At 48.9% G+C, this 25,309-nt stretch overlaps 1 protein-coding gene and 1 long non-coding RNA gene across 5 annotated transcripts in view; one reads left to right on the top strand and one right to left on the bottom strand.

The window, feature by feature from the left end:
- LOC104653021 (uncharacterized) overlaps positions 1-6,050 on the top strand; it is a 62,815-nt gene extending 56,765 nt beyond the window's left edge. Inside the window, exons 4-5 of the long non-coding RNA XR_746304.3 lie at positions 4,692-4,795; positions 5,649-6,050. This is a non-coding gene — a long non-coding RNA (uncharacterized LOC104653021). The remainder of the gene's footprint in view (positions 1-4,691; positions 4,796-5,648) is intronic.
- CRTC3 (CREB regulated transcription coactivator 3) overlaps positions 5,537-25,309 on the bottom strand; it is a 117,801-nt gene continuing 98,028 nt past the window's right edge. For all 4 annotated transcript variants that reach the window (XM_039479854.2, XM_074400046.1, XM_039479853.2 and 1 more), the window contains 6 exons: positions 22,947-23,164; positions 19,384-19,682; positions 11,571-11,771; positions 11,400-11,480; positions 9,137-9,239; positions 5,537-8,712 (listed from right to left, as the gene is read on the bottom strand). In XM_039479854.2, the coding sequence (XP_039335788.1) occupies positions 8,504-8,712; positions 9,137-9,239; positions 11,400-11,480; positions 11,571-11,771; positions 19,384-19,682; positions 22,947-23,164 (1,111 nt within the window). In that variant the 3' untranslated portion in view covers positions 5,537-8,503. The remainder of the gene's footprint in view (positions 8,713-9,136; positions 9,240-11,399; positions 11,481-11,570; positions 11,772-19,383; positions 19,683-22,946; positions 23,165-25,309) is intronic.

Here is a 25,309-nt window from a genome sequence, read left to right on the forward strand (position 1 = left end):
AACATACACAGTGTTTACAGTACCGTGGGGTTATGGTCACACATTTACAGTGTTTATGATAACATTTACAGTGAGTGTGTGCTCTTAACCGTAGATAAAGTAGAAATCTTCGAGGTATTCCTGGAAGCGGGGTTAATCAGAAGTTGACATGGTACATTAGCATCCAGGAGGGAGTTGCTTTGGGCATGGGTGGGATAGGGCACAGCTGTCAAAGGGCTGGTGGGGAGGGGCCCCGAGGTCCCAAAGCCTGGTGTGTCCTTTCTTTCAACACAGTGCTTGGGCTTCCCCCCAGTCATTTTATTTCCAGATTCTAAAACTTCAGCTCTGTGTCACCCGATAAAAGTTCAAGACAGAGCTTTTTTTAGTAAGTCATCATGGTGGAGGCTGCAGTGCTGTGTCCCTTTCCTGTCCATTTCCTCCGGCATGAGTTGGTCAATTGCATGGCCCACTCACTGCCGTTTCAGAGTTCAGGGCTCCAACCTTGCAGTCCAGCAGTGACACCCCTGTGAACGTGACCACCTCAGACCTTGAAAAGACTCCTAGATAACAAAGTCAAGGTAGCCACAAGGTGAAGGAAAACAACCCAAGAATGGAAAAACCCATATTCTAGAAGGACAGGTAGTGGAACAGGGACTCCACACCCAGGGAACAGGCCAAACAATAGTGGGAACGATGGTGCCAGGACAGGATGACGATGTGAAAATACGGACTCACAAAGTGTGGGGGCGGGGGAGGAGCTAGGAAGTGGTGAGCTCATTTCCTTATCTGAAATCATCGGTTGTCAAGCGATGCCGTCTATAGCTGAAACATGTTGAAAGAATGAATCCAGCTGCTTCATAGTCTTCTTTCCCTTGGGGAGATAATTTAAAACCAGGAGCAGCAGCAGCATTTGCAGCTTGGTAATTTCTTGAGTTAGGTTTAAGTTGCCTTTTGTTCTGTTAAATTTAAGTACGGCACTTTCTCTAAAAAACTTACTCAATTTCTGTTAAATTTAAGTACGTATGTATTGTATGAGCCCATTTGGGTTAAAAAAAAAATCCTTTTCTCTGAATATGTGCATAGAGATGTCCCATCAGTGTTCTCTGGGTGTCAGCCGTGATTATTCTGGGGGTGCTGGGTTTCCGGACCACGTAACATTTTTGTTTTTGGTACTCTTTGGTGTTACTTGGATTTCTTATAATGAACATGCACTATTTTTATCAGAGCAAAGCTTTTTTAAAAAATGAAAATACATTTCTGGAAAGAAAAAAAAAAAGTGTTCCTTTGCCAGGCCTCTATCTTACTGAGATCTATGGGGACTCTTTCCAGGGGCTGTTCAGAACCCCCCTCCACAGGGTAAGGGGTGTGGTTCATCTCCTTGGTGGTCGGGGGCTAGGGGCACAGGGGAGGGGAATTTGTGAGCAGACGCTGAAGGTCGCGTTTTGGAGCCCTGGGTGCTGGGCCGGTGGTGTCAGGAGGCCTTGACATCAGGCCCATTGAGTCTTCCACTGTTTAGTTGGGTGACAGAGCCTTTATAAAAACTCAAGAAGTCATCCTTGGCTGGATGTGGTGGCTCATGCCTGTAATCCCAGCACTTTGGGAGGCCAAGGCAGGTGGATCACCTGAGGTCAGGAGGTCGAGACAAGCTTGGCCAACATGGTGAAACCCCATCTCTACTAAAAATACAAAAATCAGCTGGGTGTGGTGGCGGGCACCTGTAATCCCAGCTTCTCAGGAGGTTGAGGCAAGAGAATCACTTGAACCCGAGAGGTGGAGGTTGTAGTGAGCCAAGATCATGCCACTGCACTCCAGCCTGGCATTCTAGCCTGAGACTCTGTCTCTCAAAAAAAAAAAGTCATCTGTACCTGGCCTTATTTTCAGGTTCATGTAAGGTGGTGCTGTCACAGGGTTCAGCATGGAAGGCCGCATGGGTTCCCAGCTTCATGCAGGAAGGAATTCAAGAATGAGCTGATAATGTGATAACAAGTTTATTGAGAAAGTAATGGAATAAAAAAGGGGCTGCCTCTGTGGCATGGCAGCTCAACTTCATAGGCTCATGGTTATTTCTTGATCATGGGGTCCATAAAGAGTGGATTATTTATGAGTTTCCCGGAATGAGGTGGGAATTTCCTGGAACTGAGGGTTCCTCTTCCTTTTAAACCATATAGGGTAACTTCCGGACGTTGCCATGGCATTTGTGAACTGTCACGCGCTGGTAGGAGTGTCTTACAACAACTAATGTATTATAACTAGTGCAGCATGAGCATGAGGACAACCAGAGGTCACTGTCGTCATCTGGGTTTTGGCTGGTTTATTGCATCCCGTTTTTTTTTTTTGTTGTTTGTTTGTTTGTTTGTTTGTTTTGAGACAATAACCAGAGGTCACTGTCGTCATCTGGGTTTTGGCTGGTTTATTGCATCCCGTTTTTGTTGTTGCTGTTTGTTTGTTTGTTTGTTTGGAGACAAAGTCTCACACTGTCACCCAGGCTGTAGTGCGATCTCGGCTCACTGCAATCTCCGCCTCCTGAGTTCAAGCAATTCTGCCTCAGCCTCTCGAGTAGCTGGGGCTACAGGTGTGCGCCACCACACCCAGCTAATTTTTTTTCTTAGTGGAGACAGTTTCACCGTGTTGGCCAGGATGGTTTCGATCTCCTGACCTCGTGATCTGCCTGCCTCAGCTTCCCAAAGTGCTATAGGATTACAGGCGTGAGCCACCGTGCCCGGCCTATTGCATCCTGTTTTATCTGTTTCATCTTTGTGGCCTGTGTCTTGGGCTGACTTGCTGTCGTCCTGTGACTTCAAATGCCTAACATCCTGGGAATGCAGCCCAGTAGGGCTCAGCCTCAGTTTACCCACAGCCCCTGTTCAAGACGGAGTCGCTGTGGTTTGAACGCTTTTGATGGTGCAGTGTCTGGTAGTCCGGTGGTCACTAAGGATACTTAGTATTCCATATCACAGGATTCAATTCCAGCCAGCACCACTGCCAGCCCAGTTGAAAGGCTGAAGTTGAGGGGTCCGGGGTACTCTGGCCTGTTCTGGGTCCTAAGAGCCACTCGTATAGTTGCAGCTCCATCTAGTGTCCATATCAGGACATAACAGCATCTATTTGGTTCACTGTAAAACCCAATTTCCATACCTGCCTGCCATACAGCACTCATTAGGGAAAAGAGACCAAAAAAAAATTTTTTTTTAGAGTCTCACTCTGTCATCCAGACTGCAGTGCAGTGGCGCGATCTCTGCTCACTGTAACCCCCACCATCTGGGTTCAAGCGATTCTCCTGCCTCAGCCTTCTCAGTAGCTGAGATTACAGATGCCCACCCAGCTAATTTTTATATTTTTAGTAGAGACAGCGTTTCACCATGTTGTCCATGCTGGTCTCAAACTCCTGACCTCAAGTGATCCTCCAGCTTCAGCCTCCCAAAGTGCTGGGATTACAGGCATAAGCCTCTGTGTCTGGCCCAAAATAAGATCTGCAATCATTCGTCCCAGACCTAAGAGTTAATATTTGAAAACAAATTCAGTACTTTTAAAGATTCGAGTATTCTGTGTTTGAAAAGATGGCAGATTTGGCCGGGCGTGGTGGCCCAAGCCTGTAATCCCAGCACTTTGGGAGGCCGAGGTGGGTGGATCACAAGGTCGAGAGATCGAGACCATCCTGGTCAACATGGTGAAACCCCGTCTCTACTAAAAATACAAAAAAGTAGCTGGGCATGGTGGCGCATGCCTGTAATCCCAGCTACTCAGGAGGCTGAGGCAGGAGAATTGCCTGAACCCAGGAGGCGGAGGTTGCGGTGAGCCGAGATCGCGCCATTGCACTCCAGCCTGGGTAACAAGAGTGAAACTCCATCTCAAAAAAAAAAAAAAGAAAAAGAAAAAAGAAAAGAAAAGATGGCAGATTCATGCAACAAAGAGTTAAGTGTTGCTAATAATGAACATTTACTGAGTATTATGGGCAGGGCACAATTCTAAGAGCTTGACTTGTGTAGCTTCACATCACCCTCACAGTTCCATGAAATGCAACTGCTTATTGTCCCATTTTATAGATGAGGTCACTGAGGCACATAGGTGAAGGAAAATGTATCCCTCTGCTAATATTTGAAGGGAGGCCAAGGTTGCCCATAGGGCAAGAGAGGAGGACAGCGCTGGATATGAGGCCATTGCAGAACCAGGGAGAGCGGAGGAGGGGGTTGTGGAGGAGGAGAGGGTTGAGGAGGAGGGATGTGGAGGAGGGGGTTGAGGAGGGGGGTGTGGAGGAGGAGGGGGTTGAGGAGGGGGATGAGAAGGGGGGTTGAGGAGGAGGGGTGTGGAAGAGGGGGTGTAGAGGAGGGCGCATGGAGGAGGGGGTGTGGGGGGTGTGGAGGAGGAGGGGGTTGTGGAGGAGGAGGGGGCGTGGAGGAGGGGGTGTGGGGGTGTGTGGAGGAGGGGCGTGTGGAGGAGGAGGGGGTTGGGGTGTTGAGGAGGAGGGGTGTGGAGGAGGAGGAGGGGGCTGTGGAAGAGGAGGGTGTGGAGGAGGAGGGGGTAGGGGGTGTGGAAGAGGAGGAGGTGTTTGGAGAACAGCTGGTCTCCAGCTTGATGATGGTGGTAGTGGTGGGGGCTGAGCTTCGAAGGAGGGAAGCTGCTGTCAACAGAGAAAGAATCTGCAGTTTTCCAGCCTACTGTGTGCCATGTGCTGGGGAAGTGGCATTCACGTCAACAGGCCCCTGTGCTTGCAGAGTGTGGAGTCCTCTGGAGAAGCTGGATGTCAACTGCTTGCAGGTGGACCCGGATCTCCGGAGAACAAGGTGTGGAGTGGGCCTGAGTCCTGGCTGACAGGCAGGTACAGAGAGTGCCAAGCATGAGGGTCTTGTCCTTGGAGGGCTGGAGGTGGTGGTTTGGGATGGTGGATGGGGAGGAAGGTAGGAGACAGGCATGGCTTGGGTGGTAGAATATGGAGAAAAGCCTTACTGGAGCCGGAGAGGATTCTGGAGGGAGGAGTGGCCAAAAGGGCTTCTGTGTCTGGAAGGGTCACAGGATGTGGCTGACATCAAACGGCCTTGGACAGAGGCAGGAGAGGAGGGAATCAGGGAGCTAATCAGGACACAGGGCTGTGGCATGAGGGGTAGTGGGTGGGGGAGGGGGTGTGGAGAAGAGGTGTCTGCTGTTTGTTCTGAGGAAGGAGACTGGGCATCTTCACAGGCTGATGGGGAGGCGCCATCAGAGAGGGCTATGTAGGAGGCCCTGGAATGTCAGATTGACGTGGAAATGGGATCTCATAAGGCAGAAGGATGGGATGGGGAGGAGGTGAGACGTGCAGGGAGCTGGCCCTTATGGCCTGGATGGGAGGAGATAAAGTCTCCCGTAGTCTGATGAGAGCCTTGAGAGGAGGGCGTAGGTGCCCCGATGGTGGGAGAGGGCTGGGTCAGTTCCCACTAAGGGAACTGAGTGTTCCTCCAGGACAGTCTGACTTGCTGCAGGGCCTGCCCCCCCCCCCCCCAATCCCAGCTGAGCCGAGCAGGAGGTGAGAGAGAGCAAGGCTCCCTAGCAAGCCCTCACCCACGTGAAGAAAAACACCACCAAATGCAGAGACAACCACATTGTGCTGCTTTTAATTACGAAAGATGAAAAATGATGCATTATAAAACTTGGAAGCAACTTTATACAAATTCCAATCTTTAAATACGGTTGAACAGGGTGCCCTGGGTTCGGACACTGGCCGGAAGGCTGATGAGTTGCTGGGATGGTCCCATCCACAAAGCACTGGACACATGCTGGGAACCATCTGTGCATAAATCAGAAGAGCCAACAAGTCGGAATGGGCAGTGTCTCCAGATGCGCATCTGGACTTGATACAACGCTTCAGCTCAGGTAACAGACAGTAGATGGAGGAGAAATGAAACAGTAGAAAAGGGACAAAGAACTTCTGACATGATCAGGAAAAGTTTCTCCTAATGCCCTATGTCCTAAAACCCACAACCATACAGAAAGAAAAAATGGAAATGCAGGCTTTTAGTTCTCTGCTGTTTAACTGCTGTGAGAGTAGTACAATGATCGATTTCTTGTGACAAAACTAAATATTGAAGAATAGTTTACTATGAAGTATGCAGCCGCTTTAAAGGCCGAGGGCCACGACTGGTTTTGTTACAAAGGCCGCAGTGAGTGCAGGCCCACGTGCTTTGGGCCAGTGAGACTCACCCAGCCTGGCAGTGGCAAGTTGTAAAATGCCCAGACCCTTTCAGAAGGAGATTGGAATGACAGACCTCAGGACAAGCTGACTTCAGTGCTAAGCCATACTGCCACCAGTACATGCCCCCAGTCAACCAGTCACTCCCCCTGGTGGCCCCCGTTTTCACAAGGCACCTGGAGGATGCTGGTGGGCAGTGTGGTTCACTGTGTAGGTCGTGGGGTCTCCTGTTGCCCGGCAGGGTGGCTGCTGTGCAGACAGACTGAACTGGGACCCTGTGATGACCCCCATGGGTAAGGCACTATGTGAAGAATGGGCTATGCTGGGACTTCAGAACCCTTATAACGTTAGCACCATCCCCTGTTGGGAATGAAATCAGGTTTGGGGGACCTTTGACACTGGAGCTGGCTTCTTCTGGCACACTGGGGTGCAGGTAGCATTACGACCAAAGGCTCTTGAACAAAGTCACCCCCTCTGAGATCTTGAGCACAAAGCGGTCTGAAAGTGTAACTGGGAACAGGGCTGGTTAGGGCAGGCCCTTCCCGAGCTGGGAATCAGGTGAGGAGGACTCTGGTTTGATGTCCTAATTCCACAGCAAAGATGTGGTGCAAATGTGAACAGGAATACTCGGATTCTAGAGGAAGGCGCAGAGGGGTACCCCCTGAGGGTTATTTAAAGATTAGAGGCAAGGTCAGAAGAAATGGAATGAGGTTTAGAGAGGCGAGCCAGCCCAGGGTCTCCTGGCGACACTTGCTTCTGCACCAGGGACAGGGGTGCTAGGTTCAGCCCCTCCTCACACAGCCTTGCTTCTCTGGCTGGAGCAGTCCAGTGACCCTCAGCGACACTCCTGGAAGGGCAGTGGCTGTCCTTTCGTCTCTCCTTCAGGTTCTCCTCCCCTGCAGTGCTCTGCCCCCTGCAAACCTCCTGGGCTACCCTAATTTGGAGGAGGCAGGCAGAGGTGGAAATCTGGTCCATCTGTTTTATGAGAAGGTACTAATGAGTAAAGGTTAATTAGGCCTTCCTTTCACTATAAACTCTTTTTTCATCCTCAAAGAATGAATCTCTACTTGAAGCAAGTTATAGGAAAACATGTATCTGAGAGGTCCCTCAGGGCCCCCACCTGCTCAGCCCTTCCGGATGGATGCACAAGATAGCTTCCACCCGCCTGCATGGAACGCAGCCCCAGGAGAATGCGGCGCCCAGCTTCACTGTGGGTTTACTCACCTAGTGTTAAAAGCATATTAAAGTGCATGCTTCACCATAGGCACGAGTGCAAGAAAAGCTAGAGCTCTGAGATTTGGCAGGGAGTGTGGATAGCTAAAGATTAGCCTGCCTCACGGCGTGGGGGACCAGTCACTCATCACGCACCGCACACACGGTTCACAGCACTCACTCCAGCACACGAATGTGCTGCCATGCACAAGTTCAACAATGAATAAGGCACTGTCCCTGTCCTCAAGGAGCATACGGTGTGCGTGGGGGACAGGAAACCCCCAGTCCACAGACACACAGCTCTGGGGCAGGATGGGAAGCTCAGCTGATCAGTGGGTGTGGTTAGCACCTCAGCTCCTAGCTGCTCTAAATGGGGAGCTCTGTGCCTGTCTGGAATTTGTCCAGAGGCCACCTGCAATCTGCATCTTCCTTCCCCACCCCCCAGGAAGAAGCACAGTCCTCTTCTGGCTCATCAGTGCCACGGGACTCTTCAGTGACTACAGAAAATGGTCTTCCTCCTCCTCCGGTCCAGAGGAAAGGGTACTGAAGCAGCAGAAACCAACTGGGAGAAAATGAAATGAACCTCCAGCTGCCTGACCCCAGCCTGCCCCAGACTTACGGCAAAACTTCATGTTGTAGTTCAGGCATGGACGAGAGCCGGGGCGTCCACTAAGCCTGGGAATGTCCCCTGCTGGAGGGGCTCGCCCTCCAGGTCAGGTCTGAGCAGGCATCGAGGCACTCCCTCCCGCCGCTGCTCTAGGCCCACCTTTGGTGCGGACGGAAATCAGTGGTTCTGGGTGCTACTCGCTGCTATGGAGGCCTCCGGTGACACGATTCTTTCTACTCTGCACATTGATTGACTGGATGGCCAATACAAAGACGGGATAGAGATGAGCTTTCCAGTTCACGGCAGCTCCGAGCAGCCCGCCTGCTGCAACACGAAGTTGGCCACAGGCCGGAGAGCAGGACATAGCTGTGTGACCTGGAGGAAGCCACCGTGTCTGCGACGGGACCTCACTGGAAAGCCTAGACCGTAGCACTGGTTCCTTCCATGTCAAGATAACTAAAGCCTGGGGTGGCAGCTGGCTCCATTCTATTCCATTCTGTGTTGGCTGTTGCAGAAAAACGTTCTCCTGTTGCACTGGAGTCTGTTCACAGTCTGTCAGCTCGAAACGTCTCTTCAACAGAGGGGTCCAGCAGGCCCATGCTGGAGTCACTTAACATGTTGAGTCCGTCCAGGCTCAGGGGTTCGATTTGCAGCTCCTCTTCCAGTGGAAATGGAGTGTCCACATTCAGGCTGACCTCGGGCAGGCCTGCCAGTGCGCTGCTGAGGTCTTTGAAGAGGCTGGAGCTGGCGTCTTCTGAAAGGAGGTCCAGAGGGGAAAACAGTGCGTTAGGAAGGGTGAGGTCTCCAGGCTACTGGGCAAAGCCAGCTGACGAAGGTCCCCTAGACTGCCATCCCATGCGTCCTGACCGCCCCCAGGCCCATAGCTCTTGCCCTAGAATCTACATTCTTGTCAGCTGCACAACTCCCCGTTTTGCGGGTTTTTCCCTTTTCAACAGTCATCAGTCACCTAACACGCAGTCTTCAGGAAAGGCTCTGACTACCTGGCCCGCTGCCCTGCCTGTCTCTAAGGCTGCAAACCTGCATCTCACAGAGTCGTCGAGCCACACCAGGGGACATTTGTTTTTTGCTTTATATGTCACGTTGTTTAAACTGCCTTATAAAGGTATCTGAAATCACAGCAAAAGAAAAGCAGTGAAGCTGAGGGACGGCTCACTCACCTGTCAGGATGGCGTTGGGGAAACTCCCATAGTTGGAATATGGGCTTGGTCTCAAATGGAAAGAGTCCTGCGGGTCTTGGGAACCTGGCTGCACCAGGGGCACCTGGAGGCGTCAAAGGTGGCGCAGTGAGGAAGACCCGCCTCTGCTTCCAGGGAGGAAGCGGATATTGCCACGTGTTTCCAGAGCAAAACCTGACTTGCAAACTGATAGATACCCCCTTCTTTCCAGGATCCCAGAGTGCTTTGCCCTTGTGGTAATGACTGCAGAATATGCTTGTGAGGCAGGCAGACACTGTGGGGAGGAGGGATCCCTGAGGGCCACAGTGTGGTGACTTTCCCCAGCTCCCTACGCCCGCCCAGGAGACCAATGGTCGTGGTTTCTGTGGCCTCTCTGAGTCTGACATCTCTCCTCAGCCTCACCAAGGCCTTTGCAAACTGCCTTCTGTGGGAACCCTTCACAGGCTCTGTCCATAGCCAAGGAAGTAAAACTCTTTCCTTCCTTGATTTCTTTCTTCCTTTTTAAAGACAGGGTCTCTGTCACCCAAGCTGGAGTGCAGTGTTGCCATCTCGGCTCACTGCAACTTCCACCTCCCAGCCTCAAGTGATCCGTCTGCCTCAGCCTCTCAAATAGCTGAGACCACAGGTACATGCCACCATGCCTGGCTAATTTTTGTATTTTTTGTAGAGACGGGGTCTTGCTGTATTTTTCCTAGGCTGGTCTCAAATTCCTGGGCTCAAGCAAGCCACCTGCCTCAGCCTCCCAAAGTGCTGGGATCATGGGCATAAGCCACTGTGCCTGGCCTCTTCCCTGGTTTCTAGAATACTGAGAAAGTGGAAACCTTTCCTTTTCACACCAGGAGGAGGAAACTCAGGCGAACTCCTCCCTATGAGAAAGCCTCTATGAGAACTGGTTATAACTGGGGCCAATTTTAGGTTCCTTTTCTGAAACTAATTCTCTAACCCATTTTAAAAAACGTCTCAAAACGAGTTTCCCCTGGTCAACATGGTGAAACCCCGTCTCTACTAAAAAAAATACAAAAATTAGCTGGGCACGGTGGTGCATGCCTGTAGTCCCAGCTACTCAGGAGGCTAAGGCGGAAGAATTGCTTGAACCAGGTGGCGGAGGTTGTGGTGAGCCGAGATTGTGCTATTGTACTCCACCCGGGGTAATGAGCAAAACTCTGGCGCAAAGAAAAAAAAAGTTCCCATCACTTTTTGGGGAGACACTGATTCCCCCCTAGACAAAAATGGCTCTTTGGGATAGAGGGAGGCAAGGAGGACTGGTTCTTGCCACAAAGTTTCACCCGTGGCCTGCTTCAGAAACACTATCTTAAGTTATTAAGTTCTTGGCTGGGTGCAACAGCTCAAGCCTGTAATCCCAGCACTTTGGGAGGCCGAGGTGAGCAGATCACTTGAGGTCAGGAGTTTAAGACTAGCCTGATCAACACGGTGAAACCCCGACCCTACAAAAAATACAAAAATTAGCCAGGTGTGGGAGTACATGCCTGTAACACCAATTACTTAGGAGCCTGAGACAGGAGGACAGCTCGAACCTGGGAGGTAGAGGCTGCAGTGAGCCGAGATGGCTCCAATGCACTCCAGACTGGGCAACAGAGTGAGACTCCATCTCAAACAGTTCTGGCGCCTGTTCCACCCTCTTCCACTCCTCAATCTGTCATAAAGCCCCATCCATATTTACTGAATATTACCAAATACTATAAAACCTGGGAACATTAAAAATAACCAATGTTAGGGTGAAACTAAACTGCTAAAGAAAGCGGCCGAATTTAAATGCCTTCCAGAAGGAACTCCTCTCCCTCCCCAGGCCCTAGCTCTCCCAGGAGGCCACACTGTGCCGGGTGCCCCAACCAGGCTCTGGGCCAAACGCTGCGCCACCTTCTGACCCTGCGGTGGGAGCAGGCTCCACCCTCCCTATGCCTTGGTTTCCACATGAGGGCACGGATGAGGCGGGGGCTGTGTCCCTTCCAGCATTAGTGACTTACAGTTCTATGGCGGGAGTGCCCTCAGAAGTCTCCTGCCACTTGTTCCAATAGCTTCTCTGCTGAAGCCTGATACTAAATATGGCAGCCAGTGCCAGCGTTTCAGGGCCAAAGAAGGTGAAAGGCTCTTGTAGCCACAGAACACATCCAAAACCAGGGAAGGGGCATGTCTGGTCTGCTGGGTTATGACTTCTACACACTGAACAACCTAAATGGTACAGTTTATGCAGCAAGGGAGGGGGAGGCAGGGGGCGATCACCCACCTGTTGAGGAAAGGCCGGGCCTGGCCTCATGGACTGCTGGTCAAAACCCACATCTGGGAAGAAGTTGGTCAAAGATGAGCCCTATTTAGGAAACAAGAAGGTGACCACTGAGCTTGGAACTCAAAGCAACGCAAGCGTTCCCTCCACACCAACGCTCCTGCCAGGACTTACCTGGGCTGGGAGAAGCTGAAAGTCTGATTGTGGCAGGGAAGAGGCTGCCAGGGGCTGCTGGGCAGGGGTCTCCGGGGCATGGGGCTGTTGCAGGAGGGGCTGGGTGAGCTCCTGGGGCGCAGGGTACGGGGGTGGTGGGGACACCTGGGCTTGAGCTTCTGTGGGCAGGAAAGAAAGCCGGCTTCGGTCTGAGGATACCATCTGCAAAACACACACACACAAAGCCACTAATTAGCTTCTGTGTTTCTAGCGTTAAGTCCTTTGGGATTAGGAAATGTCAGAGTAAGAGGACGCCTGAGATTTTCCCCACCACGGTGTTGTATGCAATGCTGAGAAGCCTGTTTCTCTTCCTTCAAAGTGTATCTCACATTTACTTCCCCACAAAGCATGTTCCATTCAATGACAATTTCTGTTGTCTTAAAAGGACTAAACAAGAAAACAGCCAATTTAACCAATTTCCTGTTTTTTTCCATGAAAATCACATTTGTTTTGGTTTTTAGAGCCATGACTTCAATCTGGTTAAAAAGAGAAGACTGAAAAAGGCCCTTCCTTAGCTCTCCCCAAACCCTGTTAAAACAAGACACGGCACCAACATTCACCAGCAATAAGCATGAACAATACGTAACACCAAAATGATCATAAACACGCAGACCAAGGTGACTGGAGAGAAAAAAATGGTAGCAAAAGCTGGAAAATGAGAAGCAGATGGTCAAGTGGTAACTGGCCTAGCAGAGCTAAGGAAAACCCAATGGTAAGCTGGCAGTGAGGAAAAAGCAGGAGGCAATCTCACTCACACCACTAACTCCCCACAGGGCTCTCAGTGAGAAAAAACCAAGAGGCAATCTCATTCGCACCACTAACTCCCCACAGGGCTCTGGAATTGGGGACAGCAGGGAGCAGGGGATGGATTGAAAGCAGGTGGTTCTGGTCAAAGTTTGTCTAAGGGGGCGTGAAACCTGCAGAGCCCCTGGCTCCAGTGTGCTGCTGCGAACCGCTCTCACCCCTCCACTGCCTGCCAGAAGACTGGAAGGTTCTATTCCTGAGAATAAAATGAAGGGTCTCTGGTTCTTAGAAGGTGAGGCACTGTACTGAAAACACGGTTTCGAAGAAATCTCACGATCGAATCTTAAGATCTCCACCTTTCTTTCCCAGCCCGGCTCTAGGATGCTGGAATCCAGGCATATACCGAGGTGTGACACTGGGAAAGTGTCCTTTAGGGAAACTGACAAGGCCTAAGACAGGAAATCTTTTTGTTATGGAAACAGTCTCACTTGGTCACCCAGGCTGGAGTGCACTGCGATTCTCCCACCTCAGCCTCCTAAGTAGCTGAGATCACAGAAGCATGCTATCATGCGTGGGTAATTTTTGTATTTTTAGTAGAGACAGTGTTCCAACATGCTGGCCAGGCTGGTCTTCAACTCCTGTCCTTGTGCTCCGCCTGCCTCAGCCTCCCAAAGTGCGGAGATGACAGGTGTGAGCCACCACGCTGGCCAGAAAAAAATCCTAAAACTTACAACACCAGAAGAATCCCAAGGAAATGACCAAGCTAGATCATTCTACAGTGAACAGCACACTCAGCAGGCCTGCCCACGCGCACAGAGCTGCCAGCCCGCTTCTCAACCTGAGCAGAGCACTGAGGATCACTCGGCCCTGAGGAAGCCATCTGCCGTGAGAGTTGGAGGCCAAAGCAGACACAGAATCTTGGAAAGATCTGTGCAGTATGAAGTAGTTGTGATAAAAACAAAATTAGCATGACAGTATTTAGGCTACTAAGAAAATCCTTTTCTATTAGAGATACATATTGAAATATTTGCAATTTTTAAATGCACAGTAGTGTTGAAACATTAAGGCCGGCATGGTGGCTCACACCTGTAATCTCAGCACTTTGGGAGGCTGAGGCAGGCGGATCACCTGAAGTCAGGAGTTTGAGATCAGCCTGGCCAACGTGGTGAAACTTCATCTCTACTAAAAATGACAAAAATTAGCCAGGCATGGTGGCGTGCACCTGTAGTCCCAGCTACTTGGGAGGCTGAGGCCAGGAGAATGGCTTGAACCTGGATGGCAGAGGTTACAGTGAGCTGAGATCGCACCACTGCACTCCAGCCTGGGTGATAGAGCCAGACTGTCTCAAAAGAAAAAAAAAAAAAAAAAAAAAAGATACTGTTAATTGTTGAGACTAGATGATGGGTATAGGAGGACTCAGTGTATTATTTTCTCTACTTTTATGCAATTTAGACAAATTCTATTGTAAAAAATAAAGACAAATTAGATAAAAAGACCACTAAAAACCTTGACGAGAGAAAAGATCATATTGCATCTGTGGCATAAGTATGATGCTATTTTTTTTTTTTTTTGAGACGGAGTTTCGCTCTTGTTACCCAGGCTGGAGTGCAATGGCGCGATCTCGGCTCACCGCAACCTCCGCCTCCTGGGTTCAGGCAATTCTCCTGCCTCAGCCTCCTGAGTAGCTGGGATTACAGGCACACGCCACCATACCCAGCTAATTTTTTTTTGTATTTTTAGTAGAGACGGGGTTTCACCATGTTGACCAGGATGGTCTTGATCTCTTGACCTCGTGATCCACCTGCCTCAGCCTCCCAAAGTGCTGGGATTACAGGCTTGAGCCACCGCGCCCGGCTAGTATGATGCTATTAAAAAGGAACACTCAGAACAAAAAAGAACTCATAGCAATTTAAAAATGAGAGCAGAAATGGAAACCTCAACACAAGGGCTAGAAGGTAAAGCTTCGACACTCTTCCAGAAAGCAAAGCAAACAAACAAGGAAACAACCACAGAGAAGGAGACAGGGAGAGAGAACGAGGATATTTGAGAAGTACAGAATAGTCAACATCTGTAGAGTTCCAGAGAGGGAGAACAGAGAAAACTGAAGCAAAGAAATCATTGAAGAAATAGTGAACACGTCCCAGAAAGGAACTGTGAGTTTCCACATTGAAGGAACCCACCAAATACGCAGACTCACGCCAAGCCGCATTATCTTGAGAGTTCAGAAGACTGGGGGCAAAAAGATCTCACAAGCCTGGGCGGAGGGGCAGAGTCCGTGCCAAGTGTTCAGAATCAGAATGGCACTGGATTTCTCAAAAACAACTTAAAAACTAAAAGGCAAGAGATTCCAAGGGAAAATTATTTCAAATTTAGAATTCCATATTCAGCCAAATAATAATTAAATGGCAGACCAAATGAAGACATTTTAAGTCATATGAGGTCCCACACACTCTTTCCTATAAACTAGAGAATTGGGGACTGAATTAGTAATACACATAGATACATACTATCAGGCTAACCAAAAAAAAAAAAAAGACATTTATTAACTCCTAGGAGGAAAAAATAATTCTCATTTTATTTCATAGTATACTATATGTCAACTCTGACTACATTGTAACCATAAAAACACTAAATATTGACTATTGCTCTACCCACAATTATTATAAATGAGGTGGGTAGGAAATTGTGTGTACACACATATGTATCTGCACACAGGTGTGCACCTATGTGTGTGGTGGGATTTGTCAGAGAGCAGAAAGAGAACTTGATTCTAACCTTTGTTGGTTGATGTCATTACATAATGCCTAATACCAAAAATGTAGAACAAAAACATAAAACAACATGGTTAGGCTGGGCACAGTGGCTTGTGCCTGTAATCCCAGGACTTTGGGAGGCCGAGATGAGTGGATTGCCTGAGGTCAGGAGTTCGAAACCAGCCTGGCTAACATGGTGAAACTCTGTCTTTACTAAAAATACAAAAATTAGCTGGGCATGGTGGTACACATCTGTAGTCCCAGATATTTGGAAAGCTGAGGCAAGAGAATTGCTTGAACCTAGGAGGTGGAAGTTGCAGTAAGCTGAGATTGCCCCACTGCATCCCAGCCTCGGCAACACAGCAAGACTCTGTCTCAAAAACAACAAAAAAACAGAAAACCTTGGTTACACCAAAGAGAGTAGCTAAAATGGCTTACAGTAGCCATTTCTAGGCAGTGAGAAATATGCCTAAGAAAAAGGGGAAAGACAGCTGCTTTTCTATAACAAGTCTTTTAGAACTATTTGATTTTTTTTTTTTTGAGACAGAGTTTTGCTCTTGTTACCCAGGCTGGAGTGCAATGGCACGATCTCGGCTCACCGCAACCTCTGCCTCCTGGGTTCAGGCAATTCTCCTGCCTCAGCCTCCTGAGTAGCTGGGATTACAGACACGTGCCCAGCTAATTTTTTGTATTTTTAGTAGAGACAGGGTTTCACCATGTTGACCAGGATGGTCTCGAACTCTTGACCTCGTGATCCACCCGCCTCACCTCCCAAAGTGCTGGGATTACAGGCGTGAGCCACCGCGCCCAGCCCTATTTGACTTTTTAAACTATGTGCATGAATAACATTCACTTTTTAAAATTCCCTTTTTTAAAGAGACAGAGTGTCACTATGTTGCCAAGGCTAGTCTTGAACTTCTGGCCTCAAGCAATCCTCCGTTCTCTGCCTCCTGAATAGCTGGGATTATGGTTAGAGCCACTGTGTCCAGCAACATTCATTTATCTTATAAAAGAATCTTGTTAAATAAAATTAAAGGCAACTCAGTAACATAAGAACCACAAAACCAGTAATTATTTAGCCTGGGCAATATGGTGAAACCCCATCTCTACAAAAAAAAAACAAAAACAAAAACAAAAATTAGTTGGGTATGATGGCGCACATCTGTAGTCCTAGCTACTTGGGAGGTTAAACTGGAAGATGACCTGAGCTCAAGGAGTTCAAGGCTGCAGTGAGTTGTGATCACGCCACTGCACTCCGAGCCTGGATGACAGAGTGAAACACTGTCTCAAAAAATAAAAATAAAAACTATGACAGGATACAGAGGCTCATGCCTGGCACAGGGCACACTGGCTAATTCCAGCCCCTTTGGAGGCTGAGGCAGGAGGATCACTTGACCCCAGGAGATTAAGATCAGCCTGGGAAACATATGGGGACCCTGTTTCTTTCTTTTCTAATTAAAAAAAGATTTTTTTTGTTTAGTTTTTGAGACAGAGTCACTTTGTCACTTAGGCTGGAGTACAGTGGTGCGATCTTGGCTCACTACTGTCTCCCAGGTGCAAACAATTCTGCCTCAGCTTCCTCAGTAACTGGGATTACAGGTGTGTGCCACCACACCCCGCTAATTTTTATTTTTTTTAGTAGAGATGGCGTTTCGTCATGCTGACCAAGCTGGTCTTGAACTCCTTCCCTCAAGTGATCCGCCTGCCTTGGGACTCCCAAAGTGCTAGTACTGCAGGCATGAGGCACACAACCAGCCCAGGAAGACCCTGTTTCTGCCAAAAAATACAAAAATTAACTGGGTGTAGTGCCATGGGCTGTAGTCTCAGTTACTTGAAGAATCCCAGCTGAGGAAGGATTGCTTGGGCCTAGGAATTCAAGGCTGCAGGGAGCCATTATCATGCCACTGCATTCCAGCTTGGGCGACAGAGACTTAAAAACAAAAATTATGAAATGTCCTCTCACCCTTGTCCAAAAGAGATTACTCATACAATCAAGATGCCACAGCTAGTAATTGGCAGAGTGACTAATAACAAGATCCTCTAACTCTGTTGTGTTCTGTCAAGTGTTCCTTGCTAAATCATTACTAATTTATGGCAAGCTGGTAAGTAGTTAATGATGTTATAACAGATTGAGGGTATGGCCAAAGGTTAAAAATATATATATTCCTCAGTGATTATGGTAAGGAGAAGCACCCCTGAGTTTAGCATTTATAGGATATTTCAAACCCTCTATTTCTGTAATGAGCTATTCTTTTGAGACAAGGTCTCACTCTGTTGCCAGGCTGCAGTGCAGTGGCGCTATCTTGGCTCACTGCAGCCTCGACCTCCTGGGCTCAAGTGATCCTCCCACCTCCACTCTGGAGTAGCTGAGACTACAGGTGCCTGTCACGATGCCCAGCTAAGTTTTCAATTTCTTTGTATGGGTTTGTGACTTTTATTTTATTTTATTTTTTTGAGACGGAGTTTCGCTCTTGTTACCCAGGCTGGAGTGCAATGGCGGGATCTCGGCTCACCACAACCTCCGCCTCCTGGTTTCAGGCAATTCTCCTGCCTCAGCCTCCTGAGTAGCTGGGATTACAGGCACGCACCACCATGCCCAGCTAATTTTTTGTATTTTTAGTAGAGATGGGGTTTCACCATGTTGACCAGGATGGTCTCGATCTCTTGACCTTGTGATCCACCCGCCTCGGCCTCCCAAAGTGCTGGGATTACAGGCTTGAGCCACCGCGCCCGGCCGGTTTGTGACTTTTAAATGTGCCTCTTTCTCAACAGACTTCTTTTTTTTTTTTTTTTTTTTTTTTTTTTTTTTTTGAGACGGAGTTTCGCTCTTGTTACCCAGGCTGGAGTGCAATGGCACGATCTCGGCTCACCGCAACCTCCGCCTCCTGGGTTCAGGCAATTCTCCTGCCTCAGCCTCCTGAGTAGCTGGGATTACAGGCACGAGCCACCATGCCCAGCTAATTTTTTGTATTTTTAGTAGAGACGGGGTTTCACCATGTTGACCAGGATGGTCTCGATCTCTCGACCTCGTGATCCGCCCGCCTCGGCCTCCCAAAGTGCTGGGATTACAGGCTTGAGCCACCGCGCCCGGCACAACAGACTTCTTTTCCTCCTCACAACAGATCTCATCCTCATTATACTTAGTATTTCGTGAACAATGAAAGTATTGTTTCTGAAATCTGTAGATAATTGGGGAGGAGGTCTAATCTACTATCTAAGCTTCTGGAAGCTATTAAATGTTCTCTTTGGCTTTCCCCTATGGCTTAATGTACTTAGAGAGTCAATGACTGATTTTCCATGCCAACTTTGAAATCCTAACCTGGTTCCCTTAGCTTTCTTAGATTTACCTGAATGGCATTCTCTGTATCCTATTGTCCCTCTCAGCCCCAAGTTTGTGAGTTAGTGACTACAGATTGTTCAACATTGCTTAAAAAGTATTAAAGAGTAATCAACACAGCAAATCTGTTATTTATTTATTTTTTTTGAGTTGGAGTCTAGCTATGTGATCCAGGCTGGTGTGATCTCAGCTCACTGCAACCTCTGCCTTCTGAGTTCAAGCGATTCTCCTGCCTCAGCCTCCTAAGTAGCTGGGATTACAGGAACCCACCACCATACCTAGCTAATTTTTTGTATTTTTAGTAGAGACGGGGTTTCACTGTGTTGGCCAGGCTAGTCTCAAACTCCTGACCTTGTGATTTGCCTACCTCGGCCTCCAAGGTGTGGGGATTACAAATATTAGCCACCACGCCCAGCCATCTGGTATTGTTATAATAGAAAATCATTAATTAGGCTGGGCATGGTGGCTCATGCCTGGAATTCCAGCACTTTGGGGGGCCAAGCTGGGAAGATGGCTTCAGCCCAGGCATTTGAGATCAGCCTAGGTAGTATGTCAAGACCTTGTCTCTACAAAAAATAAAAAAAATTAGCCAGGTGTGGTGGTGCATGCCTGTGGTCCCAGCTACTCAAAGCCTGAGGTGAGAGGATTGCTTGAGCCCGGAGGTCAAGGCTGCAGTGAGCCATGATTGTGCCACTGCACTCCAGCATGGGCAACAGAGTGAGACCCCTTCTCAAAAAAAAAGAAACAAACTAACTCATGAATTCATTCTGCATTATCGAACTTCTGCTCTGATTTCACATGTAAGAGTGAAAGGACGGCACTTGAGGCCTCACGGGTGCTTAGTGTAATCATGGCAGTAACCCAAAACAGTAAAGAGGAGGAACGCGCTTCCTGTGTCTTGCGGTCTGTTTCACTGTAGTGGCTGCTTGTCTGTGTTTACCTGGGAGGCAGGGTATGGGGCCAGTGGGCTGGTTGAAGACAGCTGTCTGCTGAAACCTGGATGTGCTTCCGGGCCAGGAGAAAGCGTGAGGGGGCTGACGGGAGGCTGCCGACGCCGGGACGGGCCACTCAGGTTTGTGGTGGAAAGAGATGGGTTGCTAAGGGAAAACAGACGAAGTGAAGGGTGAAGAGCAGATGCGCTGGGAACAGATGTCTGTGGGTGGTTATTTAGGGAAGAGGAAAGCGCAGTCTTATTGAGCGTGGCTTGGATGGAGGGGTTACTCCGAGAACTCTGGAGACCTGGAAGACAACAAATTCACAAGTTACTTATCATTTCAGACCAAATCTTTTCCAAAAATGAAAGAACACTGTCTACTGTCACATGTGATGACGATTCTGTAGGTTAAGGAGCTCCTGGATAACTCTCCTCCAGTGACTGTATCTGATGCCTCAATGGCCAGGAGAAGATGCTCCTGCTCACAGAGACACGGCCACCAAGATGAGAACAATGTTTTCCCATGAGGGTTACTGTCTCAACAACCCCTGGGTGGGCAAAGCTAGGTAAATGGTGGGTAGCAGAGGCAAATGTTCCAGGTGCTCAGCCCAGACCCAGAGAAAGGGCCCTAGGGCTGTATAACACATTGTTCAGAGCCCCTGAAGGCCTCTGGCCAGAGCACAGGGCCTGCATCCCCTGCTGCCTTTAAGAATGTCCTTCCGGCCAGGCACGGTGGCTCAAGCCTGTAATCCCAGCACTTTGGGAGGCCGAGGCGGGTGGATCACGGGGTCAATAGATTGAGACCATCCTGGTCAACATGGTGAAACCCCGTCTCTACTAAAAATACAGAAAAATTAGCTGGGCATGGTGGCACGTGCCTGTAATCCCAGCTACTCAGGAGGCTGAGGCAGGAGAATTGCCTGAACCCAGGAGTCTGATGTTGCGGTGAGCCAAGATCGCGCCATTGCACTCCAGCCTGGGTAACAAGAGCGAAACTCCGTCTCAAAAAAAAAAAAAAGGATGTCCTTCCACAGAGTCATGGCCCCCGGGGAACCGTCTTGGTGTTCTTTAAGCTCTTTAATCTCAGCATACGAGGGAGTCATAGGAAGGGACACTCCCTTCTATCTCCCACCCCGGGGTCCCTCTTCAATCTTCTGGTTCCCAAGAAATTGTTCATCACAGTCTATCCCAACTCAGGGAAAAGGAAGTTTTTGCTGGTGCTTTATTTGGGGGATGGGTGAATTTTATCTTGAGCAAGGAAGTTTGGGAGAGGCATTTCTGTGGTGCAGGCTGCTAGGGCACGAGCTCCGTGAGGCTGGGGATCCTGTCCTCTGCCCTGCTGGATCCTCGGCAGCACAGGGCCTGGCATGGAGCAGCTTCGCTCAGCGAATCAATCATTCTGCTGCTGCTGCTGCTGTGTGGATCTCAACTAGCACTCCCTACCTCCACCTGTCTTTTTTGTATCAGCAGTTTTGTGTTGACAAAAAATTTCAGTGTTTGTTAAAGGTTATGGAAAGGATAGAAATGACAAAAATCAAGCACACTGAGCTGGCAAAATTATTTTTTAAACTTTCATTATATTTTTAGAATTCATGTAAATGACTTCACTTGCCATATATATATATATATATATATATATATATATATATATATTTTTTTTTTTAACCTGGCAGTGTCCAGTATCACAGAGCACAGTTGCTATATTTTTAAAGGTAGGAACATGTCTATGATAAAGCCCTACATAATTATCCCAGCGCTCACCAGTCCACAAAGAGGGCAGTGATCCAGCTGGCTCAGGGACTAATTAGAGCTATGGCTGGGGACTTAGCTTTTAAAAATCCCTTCAGAAAGAAAGCTCAAGCATCTCTGAAACATCTTTTAAATCTTTGTGTGCCATGCATTTTAAGGAGTGCATAGAAAATACAGAAACCTGACGTTGGTTCTGATGTGTTCTGGATAAAATAATGCTTTTTTGAGAAGACAAGCAGTGAATAAACTTTGTAAGTTCAGCTTGAAGCACAGTGTCAAAGGCTGTACTGGAACATTCCAGCCTCCCTGAGACCCAAGGGAGCTATGTGCTGATGCTGCTTTACTTCTGGGAACCTACATGTCTTCACACATTGAGGATTCACCCAAAAGGTGAATTGCCCAGACTCTGAATCTTGGCATAAAGGTCTTGAGAGTTTCTCCTATGAAGCAAACATAAAACTTCTCCTATGAAGCAAATGTATAAATATCAAAACTGAGACTTAGTCTGTGAAAGACTTACTACTATTAAGGATACTAAAATGACCCCAAAACCCCAAAAAGACAAAAATAAAGGTGGTGTCTGAAATCAGTTCTTCCAACTAAGCTTATGTTGCACCATGGCAGGATCACTGCAATCACTGGAGAACCCTCCAGGTGACCCCCCAAAGGGGACCACTCTCTGGTGAGTTACCTCGGTGGTAAGTTATGATTTGCATGGATGAGTCTCAGAGCAGAAACCAACAAACACTCCTTCCACCTGGAGACCATCACTGAGCATCCCCTCCAAATGAAGTGCTCCACAACACAATTCTGGGTAGGACTGTTAGGCCAGAGGCTGCACCACACCACTAGGAGTAAGAGGATTACCACCTGCCCTAGATGTTGACAAGATTATGTCAGTGGCAGCTCAGGCCTGCAACCCCAGCACTTTGGGAAGCCAAGGCGGGCGGATCACTTGAGGTCAGCAGCTCGAGACCAGCCTGACCAACATGGTGAAACCCCGTCTCTACTAAAAATACAAAAACAATGAGCAGGGCATCGTGGCATATGCCTGTAATTCCAGCTACTTGGGAGGCGGAGGCAGGAGAATTGCTTGAACTTGGGAAGCGGAGGTTGCAGTGAGCTGAGATCGTGCCATGGCACTCTAGCCTGGGTGACAGAGTGAGACTTCGTCTCAAAAAAAAAAAAAAAAAAGTGTCAGGCTTCAAACAAATGTAGTCATATTTCAATATAGGGTCTGAGCTGTGGGCAATCAAACCTGCAGTGTAACACCCAAGTCCCGTTACGGATAGCATCTTTATGTAGCTAATGCTGCATCTTTAACTGGAACTGTTTGGAACTGTGGGGGATTTCTACTGAATACACAGATATTAAGTAGAACTATTTTCATCATATCCATTGTAAATTTTCTAAAATGCAAAATACTGCCTTTAGGAACCTAATGGAGAATGGGAGGAATCTAGAGAGAAGGCCTAAGTTATAAAAGAGCATATGTTGGTATGAGCCACCAATACTGTTCGGCCAACACAGAGCGGATGTTTACTTCTTGGCTTGCAGATCTTATTCCCAAGTCCCTGCATAGAGGAGTGAGCGAAGACAATAGGGAATGAGGTTCAGCAGAGCTGCACCACACTCATCAATCCAGGAGAAACAGAAACGCCCAGGAAAAATGCCCGCAGGGTCAGGAGACACAGGGAGGTCCATCATCATCTCTAACTGAGATGCAGTCACTCCCACTCAGTGATTCACAGAATAGGCCACACGGGTGGGGACCACATATGATTAAGCCACCAGGTCACTGCTAAGCAGGAGATACTCACCAGAGGAGCTTCTGATACCCAGGTGGGTCATAGCAGCTGGGAGGTTGCTCACACTATTCCCCACACTCATACTACCAAAGAGGTGGTCGCTGGTGTCCAGGGAGGCTGGCAGGGGCGCCGAGTAGTGGAGGTTGGTTAGATCTGGCAATGACCCTCCAGTGTTCAGGGTCCCCAAAAAGGGTGAGAGGCCCACATTTTGACCGTTATGTGGAAAAGCACTGAAAAAAGAAAGATTAAGAATGACTTTCTACAATGCATTTGGCTGTCAGGAAACCAACCATGCCTGAGGCCTCTTCCTGTCCGGTGAGAGCAGTGGCCATCAAAGACCGAGGTCCTTGTGCGGCTCTCTCACTCTGAGAACACGGATGCTCAGCTCAGCCTCTCTCAAACACACTTCCTCACCGACTACCTGAGCCCACATCACAGGAATATTAGATTATGGTCTAGAATAATCAAGACCAGATTAGATTATAGATGCAAGAGTATTCTGAAAATTAGAAAGCACTATATAAAATGTGAGCCCCTGCTCTCTATTTACTTAGTTCTTTTTGCTGGATTTCTAAGTTATCTTTGCTACCAGAAAAAGTATCTCTGAGTAACTAGCTACCTTCCAAGATACATTTTTAAAATTACAGTCTTTATAAACTTAGAATGACAGACATGCTGCCATTCATTTATCACCATCTGTGGGCTGGGCACTGTGTGGCAGGCAGCAGCCACGTGGTGGTGGCACCAATGGTGAACGCGCAGGGTGAGTGTGTCTGGGGTCAGGCCTGCTCCTGAATTGTGCAGGCTGGGAGCTAGGGTATAAAAGGAGGCCCGCATACCATCTGTTTCCATTTTTAAAGTTACAAATCAAATGAGCAAACCCTTACATGAACTTTGTTCTGTGTGTCTATCTTGACAAATTATACCTTCATAATAGCCTTCATGATAGCCTGCGAGGCCAGATTTACATGAAGAACTCTCAGACTTCTTGGAGTTCTGTGCCAGAACACACAGGGAGAGGCAGCCTGGCTCTCCGTCCAGTCCCCTTCTCTTCCCCCAAGTCCTGCTCTGTACTGCAGTGCGCGCACATGGCCATCCCAGACTACGCGGCAAAGCTCTGTTCACACCACGCTGACTCTCTGGCCACCCCCTAGGCCTAGCAGTGTACAATGGTGGTATGTTCCCTTTGAGAATGAAGCCCTCTCAAGGGCGGGGCTCAGGGAGGGGCCTGCTAGCCAGGTCCGAGAGGACCTTGTCCTCGCAGTTCACGGACTGCAGGAGAGATAGGCTGGGAAAGCAAGTAAGTGCAGCGTGGCAGGAAGCGCGCGGTGCAGGTTTGAGAAGGGGTGTGCATGACCAGTGGGTACAAGTGGCTCTGGGAGCACAAACGCAGGAGTTGTTCATGTCGGGATGGGCTCTGGAGGGGCCGGGTTTGTCATGGATGTGACACAAGTGTGTGTGGAACTGTGAGAAGCTGGGCATGGCCAAGGTGTCCAGTGTCAGGGCAGCGTATGGGGAAGGGAGGGTAGCAGATGGGGCAGGAGAGGATGTGCTCTTCTCAGGAGTCTAGATCAGGGACGGTAGAAAAAGGGAGGTCAGGTTAAGCTGGAGAATGACATTTCAGAAATGTCACTGTAGTTCCAGTGTGGAGGATGGCTGCAGGGAGCAGAAACAGGCAGGGAGAACCAATGAGAAGGACCCCCTGTAGTGGCCCAGGGTTGACCTAGGAAAAGCGCAGTGAGGGTGAAGCAGGGGAGAATGTGGGGGAAGTTGCCACCAGCCAGGAGCAGGGGGCATCATGAGATGCACTGAGGACACCTTATCCCATCCTGCACATGCCAGGAGAGCACCTCCCAGGGGCCAGCCACTGGCATCTGGGCTTTAAAACACTGAGCTGTAAGGAACATAACTGGCAACATAATACAATCCCATCATGCAGTGACAGAGCCTGGCGGGAGGCCATGTGGAGGGAGGCCCGGCCAACCTGAGGAGGCTTCCTTGGAGGACATCTGAGCTGAGTTTAAAGGCTAAAGAATTCAGGTGATCTTGTTAGGGAAAAAGGTTTCAGGCAAAGCTCACAGCATGGGCAGAAGCAGGGAGGTGTGAGACTACAGGGTGCGCCCTCTGAACCATGAGGATTCAGACAAGGGAGGGTTGCGTTGAGGAAGGCTGGGTAGTGATGGGAGATGGAACCAGAAAAGCAGGCAGAGAGCAGCCGAGGCTGGGACTGTCGTGCGGGTGACACTGACATATGAATGATGGTGGAAGGCTGAAAGCGGTGTGGGCAGTGTGTGTGGGGAGGGATATCAGCCTTCCTTAGGACAGTGCAGCTAACAGTCTTGGGGATGGGGTCTTGGGGTGCAAGGAGCAGACTG

The sequence above is a fragment of the Saimiri boliviensis genome, chromosome 5 (assembly GCF_048565385.1).
Source record: "Saimiri boliviensis isolate mSaiBol1 chromosome 5, mSaiBol1.pri, whole genome shotgun sequence".
NCBI lineage: Eukaryota > Metazoa > Chordata > Mammalia > Primates > Cebidae > Saimiri > Saimiri boliviensis.